This window comes from Cynocephalus volans, chromosome 13, assembly GCF_027409185.1.
Source record: "Cynocephalus volans isolate mCynVol1 chromosome 13, mCynVol1.pri, whole genome shotgun sequence".
NCBI classification, from domain to species: Eukaryota; Metazoa; Chordata; class Mammalia; order Dermoptera; family Cynocephalidae; genus Cynocephalus; species Cynocephalus volans.
In genome coordinates this window covers 8,068,854-8,082,379 of record NC_084472.1, presented here as the reverse complement: position 1 = coordinate 8,082,379, position 13,526 = coordinate 8,068,854, and the positions used below count along the sequence as shown (strand labels likewise).

The 13,526-nt window shown below is 36.3% G+C and overlaps 1 protein-coding gene across 2 annotated transcripts in view; it reads left to right on the top strand.

Moving 5' to 3' along the window:
* The window catches only part of PTPN2 (protein tyrosine phosphatase non-receptor type 2), a 91,616-nt gene extending 79,728 nt beyond the window's left edge, over nucleotides 1-11,888 (top strand). Inside the window, exons 9-10 of one of the 2 annotated variants that reach the window (XM_063077119.1) lie at nucleotides 3,441-3,542; nucleotides 11,583-11,888. In XM_063077119.1, the coding sequence (XP_062933189.1) occupies nucleotides 3,441-3,542; nucleotides 11,583-11,604 (124 nt within the window). In that variant the 3' untranslated portion in view covers nucleotides 11,605-11,888. Of the gene's footprint in view, nucleotides 1-3,440; nucleotides 4,028-11,582 lie in introns of those variants that run through there. The other variant, XM_063077118.1, reaches the window with a different exon arrangement.
* Nucleotides 11,889-13,526: the final 1,638 nt, after the last annotated feature.

Sequence of the window (13,526 nt, the reverse complement as noted above, 5' to 3'; positions counted from 1 at the left end):
ACAGTTTTTTCCTTTTAGTAATCTGAATATATAATCCCATTTTCTTCTGTCCTGTAGAGTTTCTGTTGAGAAGTCTGCTATGAATCTGATAGGGGCTCCCTATGGGTGACTTGATGTTTTTCTCTTGCTTCTTTTAAGATTCTCTCTTTGTCTTTGAGCTTTACCAGTTTGACTGTGTGTGTTGGAGAGGATCTTTTTGGGTTGAATCTGTTTGGAGATCTTTGAGCCTCCTGGATCTGAAGATCCAAGTCTCTCCCTATACCTGGAAAGTTTTCCATTATTATTTTGTTGAATGGGTTTTCCATGCCTTTTCCTTTCTCCTCCCCTTTTGGAACATCTGTGATTCTAATGTTTGTGTACTTAAGCATATCTGCTAGCTCTCTTAGATTTTCTTCATTTTTTAAAATTCTTTTTTCCTTTTTTTTGTCCACCTGGATTATTTTGAAAAGATTATCTTGGAGATCAGAAATTCTCTCCTCTAGGGGCCGAGCCCGTGGCGCACTCGGGAGAGTGCGGCGCTGGGAGCGGGGCGACGCTCCCGCCGCGGGTTCGGATCCTATATAGGAATGGCCGGTGCGCTCACTGGCTGAGTACCGGTCACGAAAAAAGACAAAAAAAAAAAAAAAGAAATTCTCTCCTCTAAAAAAAAAAAAGAAAAAAGAAAAAAAAGAAATTCTCTCGGGCCGAGCCCGTGGCGCACTCGGTAGCGTGCTGCGCTAGGAGCGCAGCAACGCTCCCGCCGCGGGTTCGGATCCTATATAGGAATGACTGGTGCACTCACTGGCTGAGTGCCCGTCACAAAAAAAAAAAAAGAAAAAAAGAAATTCTCTCCTCTGCTTGTTCTAGCCTGCTGCTTAAGTTATTGGTTGGTTTTTTTACTTCACTGAGTGAATCTTTCAGTTCCATGAGTTCTGCTTCATTCTTTTTTAAGGTATTGATCTCTTTGTAAAATGTCTCCTTCATAACCTAGATTTTTTTTTTTTTTTCTTTCCTCGTTTCATTATGTTGTATGAGTCTTCTTGTATCTCAGTAAGTTTCCTTAAGATTGTTGCTTGGTTGCTTGGAATTCCTTTTTAGTCATTTTAGGGATTCCTGCTCTATATGGTCTGGTATTTGAGAACACTGTATTCTTTTGGTGGTGTCATATTTTCTTGGATTTTTCATATTTCTAGTATCACTGCATTGATGTCTGCTCATTTGGTAGAGCAGTTGCTTCTTTTACCCTGGAGTGGGCTTTAAGGAGAGAGCTGTCCTCTTCTTTTTCTGGTCTCCACTGGTGACTCTCCTTGTGTCAGTGCAGTTGAGTGTCTGGTGGGCCACTTGCATGGTGGCTGTGGCTGCTTTCGTGGCAGCAGCTGTGGTTGGCCACCTGCGCTTAAGAGGTGTTTTTGGCGTTTTCTCTTGCCTCTGCGACTTAACTATTGTCACTAGTAGGTATGTGCATATTTGTTATAGTGAATTTTCAATTCAGAGAGTGGATTTTGGGTAATAATTTTTGCAATCCATTGTAGAAAATATTCAGATAGAGATCAGACAGTATTACCTGTGTATATGATGAAAGTGAAAAAGCCATGAGAAATCACCATGATAGGCCATACAAAGATAAGCAAAATGTAGTCCTCAAGTTTCTAATATATTATAAGGGTAAAACAAATTATTAGTAAATTATAAATTAAATTTCGTAAGATAAGAATAGAAATGCCATAGGGAATGAGAATTAAAGAACAGAATTGAAATGAGAGGACCAGAGAGATAGAAAGATTCTATTTTAGTGGGGAACAAATTTAGAGAACAGCAAAATATCTTTTGGCAAGAACAAAGTTAGGCATAAGCAGAGAATACTGAAAAGTTTTTGCATGAACATATGTTTTCATTTCTCTTGAGTATTTACCTAGGAGTTCAGTTGCTGGGTCATATGGTAACTATGTTTAACATTTTGAGGAACTATCAAACAATTTTTCTACAGCAGCTGCACCATTTTATATTCCCATGAACAGTATCTGAGTGTCCCGATGTATCAAAGAAATATAACATTGAAAAAATAAAATATTCTTATAGTCCATATTCAAATTTCTCTAGTTATCTAAAAAGTCTGCCTTATAGCTTTTTTTAGAAAACAGCCTTATAGGGCTGACCCTGTGGCGCACTCGGGAGAGTGCGGCGCTGGGAGCGCAGCAGTGCTCCTGCCGCGGGTTCGGATCCTATATAAGGATGGCCAGTGCACTCACTGGCTGAGCCCGGTACGCCGGTCACAAAAAGACAAAAAAAAAAAAAAAAAGAAAAGAAAAAAAAAGAAAACAGCCTTATAGAGGGAGTGGGGAGGAAGGATTCGGTAAAGGAACATGAAAATCAAGTACATTGTATACTGATAAAATTAAATTAAATTAAATAAATAAATATAAATAAAAAATAGCTTTATAGAGATATAACTTACATACCATAACGTTAACTCTTTTAAAGTGTACAATTTAATGGATTTTAATATGTCTACAGAGTTTGTGTGGCTGTCACTATAATCTGATTTTAAAACGTTTTCAAGATCCCATCGTCTATAGCTGTTTAATAAATAATTCAGGAACTAATCATGGATCATGCATTGTATTTGGTTGATGTAATTCTTTGGTCTCCTATAATCTGGAACTGTTCCCCACCTTGCTTAACATTAGTATTTTTGAAGCTTCTAGACCAATTGTCTTTTAGAGTGTCCCACAATCTGGATTTCTGTAATCATAATTTCTCATTTTTAAATTCAGGCTTAACATTTGGCCAGAAAAAAATGTTTGTTTTCTGTTAATGTGATAGACATTGAAGAGGCATTCAAGATTTTTAATCAAGCTACATGTTCAGAGGTATTCTTTAGAAAAATTACTCTGGCAATAATGTTTAATTTGGAGGCAGGGAGACGAGTTAGGCTTTTGCTAATACAGACTTCTTTAAAGGGAAGAGATAGTAAGTTACATGTTGCCATTGGCCATTCTTCTTAATGTAGTCTTAGGACCAAGTGTCTTGGAAGTCAGAGAGTTTCCATTTAATCAAAAATTCTGTATTGAACAGGAAAATGAGTGCTAGAAATATGTGCGGGCAAATGGAATAGGCAGTCCCACAACAGAATTTTAGTGGAAATATTGAACAGTTTTTATCAAGGGCCTTAACAGTCACCAGTTCATGTTTTGAGAAAGAAAGTACCTTGCTCATTTTCAGGTCCTACTAAAAGTATTTATGAATATAAAACTATATCAGAAATTGTTGCTGAATTATTAGAGCATATCTCTGGACCATTTAGAATATTGAGGCTTTCCCCCCCTTTTTTTCCCATTGTTTGAATGAGATGAAAAATATATGGAGCTGTGTGTTTTTATGTGAGCTTAGGTCCTTAATGTTAGAGTAAGTAAATCTCGCTGTGCACGCATTTACTTTTATTTGTTTTGATTTATTCACAGTATTCTACGGAAACGTATCCGAGAAGACAGAAAAGCTACCACGGCTCAGAAAGTACAGCAGATGAAACAGAGGCTAAATGAGACTGAACGAAAAAGAAAAAGGTGGTTATATTGGCAACCTATTCTCACTAAGCTGGGGTTTGTGTCAGTCATTTTGGTTGGAGCTTTTTTTGGCTGGACACTGTTTTTTCAGCAAAGTGTCCTATAAAGAAACAATTAGTTTTGCCCAGCAAGCTTCTGCAGTAGTAGCTGACAGTGCTGCATTAATCACAAGGGTTTGTCTGTTAGCAGCAAATGCCTCATGCCCCCCAAAATGGTGCAGTAGAATAGACATCAGCCATATAAGTGGTATTTATAATCACAAGCCCAACATCTCAGGACTCTTCACAGCAGGTTCCTCTGAAACCGAAACTGTAAACGGCTTTCTAAAATAAAGACATTCATGTTTGTTAAGAACTGGTACATTTTGCAACTGTATTCATACGTGTCTAACGTAGTATTTCACCTGACCAACCAACACTGGGAAATCCTTTATTGCAAGGATTTGTTTTTGGAAGCTATCTGGATTTTAACCTGCACTTGATATAAGCAATAAATATTGTGGTTTTACCTACATTATTAATAGAAGGAAACTGATCTTTAAATAATGTGTGTAATGTAAAACGTACTATTGACATGGGCATCAACACTTTATATTCTTAACCATTTCAGGGTAAATATATTTTATAAGTAACTATTTAATCTTACTTTTGTAGTTAAGTGTACTTTTTAAAAGCCCAATTTGAAAGATCTGTTAACATTAAAAAAATTAATTGTATGTTCATTCAATTGTACCGAATACATTTTCTGAAAGAGTTTGACATGAGCAGTTGGAACTCTGAAATAAGCAATTTCTACTATATATTTGCATTCTTTTATGTTTTACGGTATTCCCCATTTAAAAAAGAAAAGCAAAGAAACAAAAATTTTTTCCTAAAAATACCTTTGATGGAAAACTCTCCTTACTGAGATAGTCAGGTAACAGTTGGTCAAGACTTTGTAAAGAAATTGGTTTCTGTAAAACCCATTACTAATACACAGTATTATGTTTGTTATTCATGAAAATTGCAATGTAATTACCCTAATTTATAACTGGGATAAGCCATGATTTAGGAAGTAAAAGTAAAAGTAGCATTTTATGATCCATGATTTCAGTTTATTAGACTGAAGTTTTGAAGTAAAAATTTTTTCACATTCTTTCTACTTCAATAAATAGTACAATGATGTGCAAATATATTGTCCCTTAAACTTCTTAATGAGTGTTTTTAAAGCATATTGTTTAATGAATTTAACTGCTCATTTGAGTGCTAGCTTTCTTCAGTTCCCAACATTCCATTCAGTGTTCAACTTGTTTGACTTAAACTTTAAATAGTTACTATAAATTTAATTGCTAGGAGGCATAGGTAGTACACATTACTTCATTGGTTTTCAAACTCTGCTTGTTGGATTTCCAGAAGGGTCACCAAAAGGTGGCAGGAAGGACTCCCAGCTACCAACTTGTACTTTCAACCACAGCATCTCTGCTTTGTCTCTTTTTATATATACCACATCAAGATTTCTGCACGAGGCTTAATTATTTAAAGGGGCAATTCTAATTTTAAAAGTTTGAAAACCACTGGTATACATAGATATTTTGAATTGATTTGAGTAACCTTCTTGAATGTGTTAAATTATACTGAAAGTATGAAATCAGGATGTAGGTGGTACTATATATTAAATAAGATTTATATAATGTGTGCCTGTGTCCTAATTCAGTATTACTGTGTCCTGTAACTTTGAAATGGAAAGGAGGTAAGAGGGACATTTTCTTATGTCTGTCTGTGTTAAACCTGTGTTCAGGCATTAAGACCCTTGTGTTTTAAGTCGTCACTGGTTTAAAATATTTCTTTCCCATTTGCGTTGGTTTATCTTTGCTAAAATACACTATGTTACACTGCAGGTCAAATATGGGTAGGTCTTACTAAATTTCCAGTTGAAGATAGCCTTGCTTTATGCCAAAAGGTAAAGACATCTCATGGGAAACAAATCCTGATGAGGATGTACATCACGCCTTTGCTGGGTGAATGTTCTCCATTGGGTTCAGCATTTCAGCTTTGCTTTTTGTCTGCTTTGTCCTTCTGGGTTGGTGTTTATTGTAATGTGTTTTTAAAATCACATTCAATGTAGTGAACACTTATTGATGAACTTCAAAGGTTAGTCATTTTCCTCCAAGAAGATCTGGAGGATGGTGTTGACGGCGAAAGCTTTACATAGTGTTAAGTTTTTACTAGTAATAATATTTTTGGTGGGTGCTATGTACAAATTATTGAACACACATGGCAGCGTGTTATGGCACCCATGGTCATCGTCCTGACCCTTTATTAGATGATGCTTGCTGGTCAGAGAGATGGATGGACGGAGCTCCTGCCTTCTCTGCTAACAGCCAGAGGAAAAGTTAGCAATCCTTCGTGGGTTCTACATTTGAAGAAAAACTTGTGTATCCTTAGGTTTTCATAATATTTTCTAATTTTAACCAATTTTAAAAGTTCTGTAGTTTGACTTTAATCAGGTACTATTGACTTTTTGTTTTGTTTTTGGTGGCTTGCCAGTTTGGGGATTTGAACCCTTGTCCTTGGTGTTATAACACCGTGCTCTAACCAGCTGAGCTAACTGGCCAGCCCCTTGTTGGCCTTTTGAATAGGTCGAGGAAGAAAAAAATTTAAGAAAAAGCAGGCTTTGTTATTCTCAGGAAAAAATCTTTAATTCATATCTATCCCTGCTAATAAACTGATAGCAGTCTTTGGTTTAATGCCATGTTCTCTGGCTATACCAACTGGTTATATATTCTTTTCCAAGTTTAGCTAAATATTATTTTATGTCAGCCTATTATTGATTTTTGTCAATTCTTGCACATACCTAAAATGTAAAAATATGATTCTCCATGTTTAATTCATATATAAAATGAAAATACCCATTCTGTGTTCTTAAAGGGTTGAAACAAATAGCGTGTAATAAGTGCATAGAGAACTTTAAGAACAATATAAAGACCGTTTCTCATATTTAGAGGAGATTTTATATATTGCTAAGTTTTCTATGTCTCAGTCCTTTTCCTCTTCTATCTTTTTGGTCCATTTCACTATGTTTTAATATTTGAATAAGAAAAGAGAAAGGAAGTAAAAAAAACTTTTTAATTATTTTCTTTCAAAATAGCTCTGTGTTGCGGCCATCTCAGAGGAGGGGTTGTAACTCTAAGTCATTCTGTGTACCCTTATGCTTGTCCCCCTTGTCTTAACCGAACTAAAATTGATGGTGTAAATAAAAAATATGTATTGGTTTTAAAAGTAATTACATGGAACTGTCCTCCAGTTTTTATATCAGTTCCTTTGCTTTCAGCATCAATTCAAAGTGATGATGGCTTCCGTTTATTGATCATTTACTATGTGCCAGGCACTGCTAAGCACTTTTCATATAATATCCTATTTAATCCTCACAACAAGTTTATGAGGTAGCTGTTATTTTTCAGCCATAATCAGCCTGAGACTTGACATTTCTACATCTTTTTATGGTACTATCATTGAGAAAGTCTCAGATTTGTAATATATTTTAGAATTAGATAATTCTCCAAGAAAGACTGCAACTCATTTCTCTCTCAAAAAAATATATCTGACTAGATTTTATAAAGACAGACCAGAACCTTATAGAATTACAAATGTTTTTTAATGAGTACCTACATTTCCAGATTACTTGCATGGTTATAGTACAGATTCTAAAATCTAGTCTGCCTTGATTTTTACTTTCAGGTAACAAATGTTAAAGAGATTTTTAAAAAATCTAGTCTGTTTATAAGCCAGATGTCATTAAGTCCATTCTTTCTGTGTTCAGGCCAGAGTTCAAACCTTCTGTAAACATTGGTTTATTTTTTTCTTCTAGCAGGTCCATACATGAATTCTCAGTGAGTCAAGGATATGTAGCTAGGCATAGACTTCTCTGTCTGTTGTGTACTAGTCACGGGGAGAGTGTCTGAGGTTATCCTTCATCTGGGTGTACTTGCCATATCCATCCACAGTTTGCAACTAAGTGTGTAGCAGAGGTGCCTGTTCTGCATTCTCATGCATACACCTACAGATGTTAAAGTCTCTTTTACTTTTAAGAAGCACTTACTTGGCTTTGACTGATTTAGATTAGGGCATGGAATCTTACAAATAACATTTTGAAAAATAGAATTGTAATATTTTCCCACATAATAGAATTGTCTTCTGATAACTTAAAATACAGGTTTTGGGTATTGCCTGGATGATTTACTCCTTTTTTTTTTTTTTTTTTTTTTTTGCTTAGAAGACCAGTAAGGGGATCTTAACCCTTGACTTGGTGTTGTCAGCACCACGCTCTCCCAAGTGAGCTAACCAGCCATCCCTATACAGCGATCTGAACCTGCAGCCTTGGTGTTATCAGCACCACACTCTCCCAAGTGAGCCACGGGCCGGCCCTTGGATGATTTACTCTTTGAGTTGACGTTTTCATTCATCTTTTTCCCCAGTTTGCTTGGATTTAATTTCACTTTTCTTTATGCTTATCTTAAAAGCAGTGTTTATGGGACAATAGCACCAAAGAGCCCCTGCAACAGTGGATATACTAGAAATAACAGCTGTCTCTTGTTCATTGAGTATGTATAAATGGTAACATGCCTGGGTGGAAAGCAATTCAGGTTGTGTAAACTCCTCCTCCCTGCTCTACCGAGGAATCCCCAGTTCAGATACTGCATCCACACATACTGGCTGTATCCGTCCGTGTGCCCGGTCCTGATACAGCCGTTGTATTGTTCAGCCAGATTCAGGAATTTAAGCCTTTTCACTCTTCTTTGGGTAGTATTCTAAAGTAAAAACTTCTAAGAAAAAGATATGAGTTTGTTTATCTTATTTTTTTCTTCAGTAGGAGGAATTTTTTCAATATTTAACATATTCAGATTGCTCCGAGAACAGTATTGAGCATTTCTGCACAAGTCCTTTATCTCAATACTCTTCCGAGAAGTGGTTATCTCCTTTGGCTTCTGGATTCTAGAAAGATTCATTGTCCTTTGGGGAGCATTTTTCCTCACTGCCATTGCTGATTTTTTTCTGCAGTTGTATGCACAGTACAGAGCCATTGCCAAGTGTGATCAGTGACTGGTATGAGAAGTTTTTACTTGGTTTAAAAGGCTTTGTCTTTATCAGTAACAATCTGACAGTGAACACATTTTGAAGAGCCCTGATTGTCTCAGCAGTCTGTTGGAAGAATGAAAAGTTCAGTCTTTTGAACCTTATTATTATTTTTTTAATTTAGAGTAGAATAGGAGAATTACAGAATTTAGTGAGGATGTTACTTACAGTCTACTTCAGTGCTGTTTGATTTATGCTGCATAGTATGTCTGGGGGAGCTGCCAGGAGAACACAGTTTTTTCTTTTAGAGACCTTTTTTAAGATGCATCAAGTTATTCTTTATTGTTGCGTGAATTCAGTGTAGATTTTTGACACATAATGCTGTTGATATTTCAAATTACTATGTTGAAAAAAACTAGTTTTGAGTTTGGTGAAGTCAGGAGCAGAAACTTAGGTAAGTAGTGCTTTGCTCACCTTACAGAAATTTGTGGTTAGCCTTGATTTCATTTTAGTAGAATATTTTTGTGAATATCTGGTAGCAAAAACTACTTTTGGTGCAGTTTGGTCTTCTGTTCCCTTGGGTGTGGGGCTGGCCTGGCGGAGCACGCTGGGCCCGTGTAGCAGCACTTGCACAGTCCCAGCATAAAGATGGTTTGGGGTTTGCCAGGGCCACCACCCTCAAGGGAAGCACCAAGCATGGCTAACTCCATTTGATTGGTTTGAACCCATTTTACTTTTGCCTTGTTAAAGAAAATAGCAAAAATGAATTCAAGTGAATATATTAGAATTTTCTGGGCCAGCCCCTGGCTCAGTCGGGAGAGTGCGGTGCTGATAACACCAAGGCCACGGGTGCTGATAACACCAAGGCCCCCATATAGGGATGGTCAGTTAGCTCACTGGGTGAGCGTGGTGCTGACATCACCAAGTCAAGGGTTAAGATCCCCTTACTGGTCATCTTTTTAAAAAGAAAGAAAGAAAGAATTTTCTAAAGTAAAGCCCATTTGTCTTTTCAGTCTTACAAATAAGTAATCTGAAAACAGTTAATCCTCCCAATGATTTCATCTTATTTTCTCACCCCAGCCCATAATACACTGTTAACAAAGAAGTAATAAGTGAATTTTTGAAAACACTGTCTTTAAGTTGTTATAAATAACAGTTCATTCTTGGTAAATGTATCTTAAACTACTGGGGAAGGTGAACAGTGTATGTTGAACATCTACAATTCTGCTAACCTGTTTAAATTTAAAATCTAAATTTAACCCACATAACATCTCATCTAGGTAGATGGCATTATCTCTATTTTCAGATAAGAAAATTGAGTCAAAGAATAAGTAACTTGCCCACAGTTACACAACTAGCACGTGACAGAACGGAGATTCAAACTCCAATTGGTAGAATTCCAGTAACTCCAAACCTTATACTTTCTCCATTATGTTACACTGACTGACTCTGTTTTTATGGAGTATTTAAACCAAATACTTAAATAGGAACGTAATAAACAACCACTCTTCACCTGCTAAAATCCAAAGTAGTCCTCTTTATTTTTTAAGTGGAGCAAATCAAAAAGCTTTGTGAAATGGTTTGAACTACTACTGAAGCAAATACTGGAACATCAGCATATTCTCTAAACTAAACCATTATTTCATTCACTCTGATTGATTGAATTAAGTTCCTTTGTTTTGCAGAGCAGACTTCCAAATGCGTGGGAAATAACTATATGTTTTGCAGCAGTCAGAATCAAGAAGTACCTTCCCTTACTTCAGCCACTTTGGTTCAGGCTTCTGGAGATCCCTGTAATGAGCATCCACAGTAGTTTTTGTAACTCACAGACGTCTAATGAAAATATTTTCTTGGTGACTTGACAGTTCTCCATCAGTGTTAGAAAATCAGAAAAATAAAGGACTATTTAGAATACCAAGGTGCTTGATACAATTTTATGCCTTCCTTTAGAGAAAGGAACCAGTAGGCAGGAAGAAGCCTAATTCTCATCCTGTTGGAGTTTTGGACTAAATAATGTCTTGGCCAGATGTATGGATGTGGTTTATATTTCCTGTTTTATATATAGAGAGAGAGAGAGAGGGAGAGGGAGATACAGTGATGACAAGTATTTAGGTTTGGGTTATTTTTGTGGTAGTGAGAAGAATTGGGGAAAGGATGGAAACACCATTGACCTCCCAAAAAGTTCAGTTATTTGCAAGTACCGTGAAGTAACATCAAAAAGTCAACCGCCCTTGCGGTAGTCATTTCATCTGTCTATTGCTTGTTTAAACTCTCATTTATTTTTACTTGTTGGCATTAAAATACATTAAATCTGTCACTTTATGTCTGTGTTTTCTTTTATATTAATAGTAACTTAAGTATCCTATCACTTCTGTTCTGTAGCTATAATCATTAGTATTATACTTTAGGACAAAAAGCATCTGCTAACAGTCTGTGATTTAAAAATATAAGCCAACTTTATGTTCAGACATTATGTTGATAATATTTTTAGCAGTATTATGCAGTGGAAGTCCAAATTGGATTGGACTTTTGCGTTGAATTCCAAAGTATGGTAAGTCTAGCTTATACAGTATAAACCTGCTAGATTGTGCAGGTACTTTTTACACTTGATCTTAGCCAAAAGGCCGAGAAGCGATGTGCAGGTACTTTTTAAAAACCCATCCATCTGTCAGTATCCCACATAGAAGTAATTTTTTGAGTTAAACAGGTGACCTACAAAATTCATAGTAAGTTTTGAAGAAGAATGTGAGCTATGGTGCTTTAACATGAGTCTACCGCACACCACCAATTGTTTGAAAATCAAGCACTTCAGGAATTTTATTTACTAAGATAACTGAAGCACTTAGTGTGGTTGAATGTGATATGTTGGAGTGATTTTTGGTTGCCTTTTTAGTTCATTCTTGGTCCTTTTTTGTTTGTGTATATCTGTGTACGTCTGTGTGTTTGGTAAATATGAATTGAATAGATGACTTCTTATTTTATGTTTTAGGCCAAGATTGACAGACACCTAAATATTCATGACTTGAGAATATTCTGCAGCTATAAATTTTGAACCATTGATGTGCAGAGCAAGACTGAAGCCCACTCCGGAAACTAACGTGAGGCTTCCTAAACCTGTAGATTGCCTCACTGTTGTCTGTTTACAGAGTAAACTTTACATCCAGGGAATGAAGAGCACCCACCAGCAGAAGACTTTGCAGGACACTTTATGATGTATTGTTAAGTGTTTTTTAATGTGTGTATGAAATGTAGAAAGATGTAAAAGAAATAAATTAGGAAACTACTTTGTATTGTACTGCCATTCCTACTGTATTTTTATACTTTTTGGCAGCATTAAATATTTTTATTAAATAGACTATGTTGGTTTGTGTGCATTATCTTAGGACAGCTCTTCTTCAAATAATGAATATTTTCCTATGGGTTTGCTTTCACGTTTTTATAACTAGCAGTTGACATTTAAATTGAAATTGATTCAAAACGTTGGTCACTTTTTAAGATTTTTTTAGTTACCCCTTAGTAGTCTTTTTATCCAAACAGTATTGGTTAGATGAAAGCAATAATAGAAAAGTTAAAATATTCCTTTTGTTACTTGAAAAAATATTAATATGGATAATGGTATTGCTTTAATAAGGTCGAAATTATTTCAAAGTACAACAATTCAATGCAGTTTTTAAAATCACAGTATTATTCTTCTGTTGAAAGTTGTGGTTTCCGCAAACATTTCCTCTTAAGGAAGCCTAAGTTTCCTTCCTGAGTGAGGATTTTGGCTTATTTACTATCTAATTTCCCAACTAAGTAATAGGTTTGGGGCTGTGTATCTGGTCAGTTGTCACGTTATTGGTAATATTTTTGTTGTCCGGAGATGTTAAGTCTCTGCATCATGTTGAACAGCACCTTAACAGTGTGATAACACTTTTTTTTGTTTTGCCAACTGTGAAAATCTTATAATCCTACTCATAAGTACATGTATTTCATCCTTAAAAATTTTAAATGACTTAACCTTATGTTCCTTTTCGCCTTATATGCTAAGTTTCCTGGGTCTATTTTAGGGGTAAGTAAACTTATTAATCCCTACTAAATCTTCCCCAAAGGATGCATGAAAAGTTTATTATACCACAAAGTAGTACAGCAAGATAATCTTCCAGTTGTGTCAACAGAGCTTCTGGAAAGAACTGTCTCCTCTCAGCCACCTCCACTCCCCCCTCCCCCCTCCCCCCTCCCCATATACTCTTTTTTTTTTTGCGGCTAGATGGTACGGGGATCTGAATCCTTGACCTTGCCATTATCAGCACCACACTGCAGCTGTACTGAGTGAGCTAACCAGCCAGCCCCTGTGCTGTTTACCCCTTTGTTATCTTTCTTTTATACCACTCCCAGACCGGCCTAGAAAAGTCATTTTAGCTTGTACTATAGCCAAATAAGGCTGATGCTCTTCAATTCGTACCTTATATGACTTCTCGACAATATTAAGAACTCCTTCTTTGAAGCTTTCTCCTTAGACTATGTAGGACCTCTTTCTGGGTTTTCTTCATCTCAGCTCTTCTGCCTGACTCAAATATTGGAGTTTCCATGGACTCCGGCTTTGGGCCTTTGGTTTTAATTTTGACACACTTACCTTGTGGGAGATACATATTTTGCATTTCTACTTGAGTTGAGGACTCTTGATCTGAGGAGCAGAGGCTACACCACCCTTAATAAAAGATTGTTTTAATGCAGCTAAGGAGTTCTACTGCTTTCTATGAAAATCCATGTTGTGGATTTCGATTGGTCCTGGGTAATGCTCAGTGAAAGAAAAAGGGAGACAGATTGACAAATATACAAATAATAAAACTTTATTGTGCAGAGAGAATATGTACCAATGTGTGCATCGATGGCCTTAGAAAATGAGAACCGCCCTGTGGATTCCTAAGGGGAGGGTTTATATGTTGTTCTG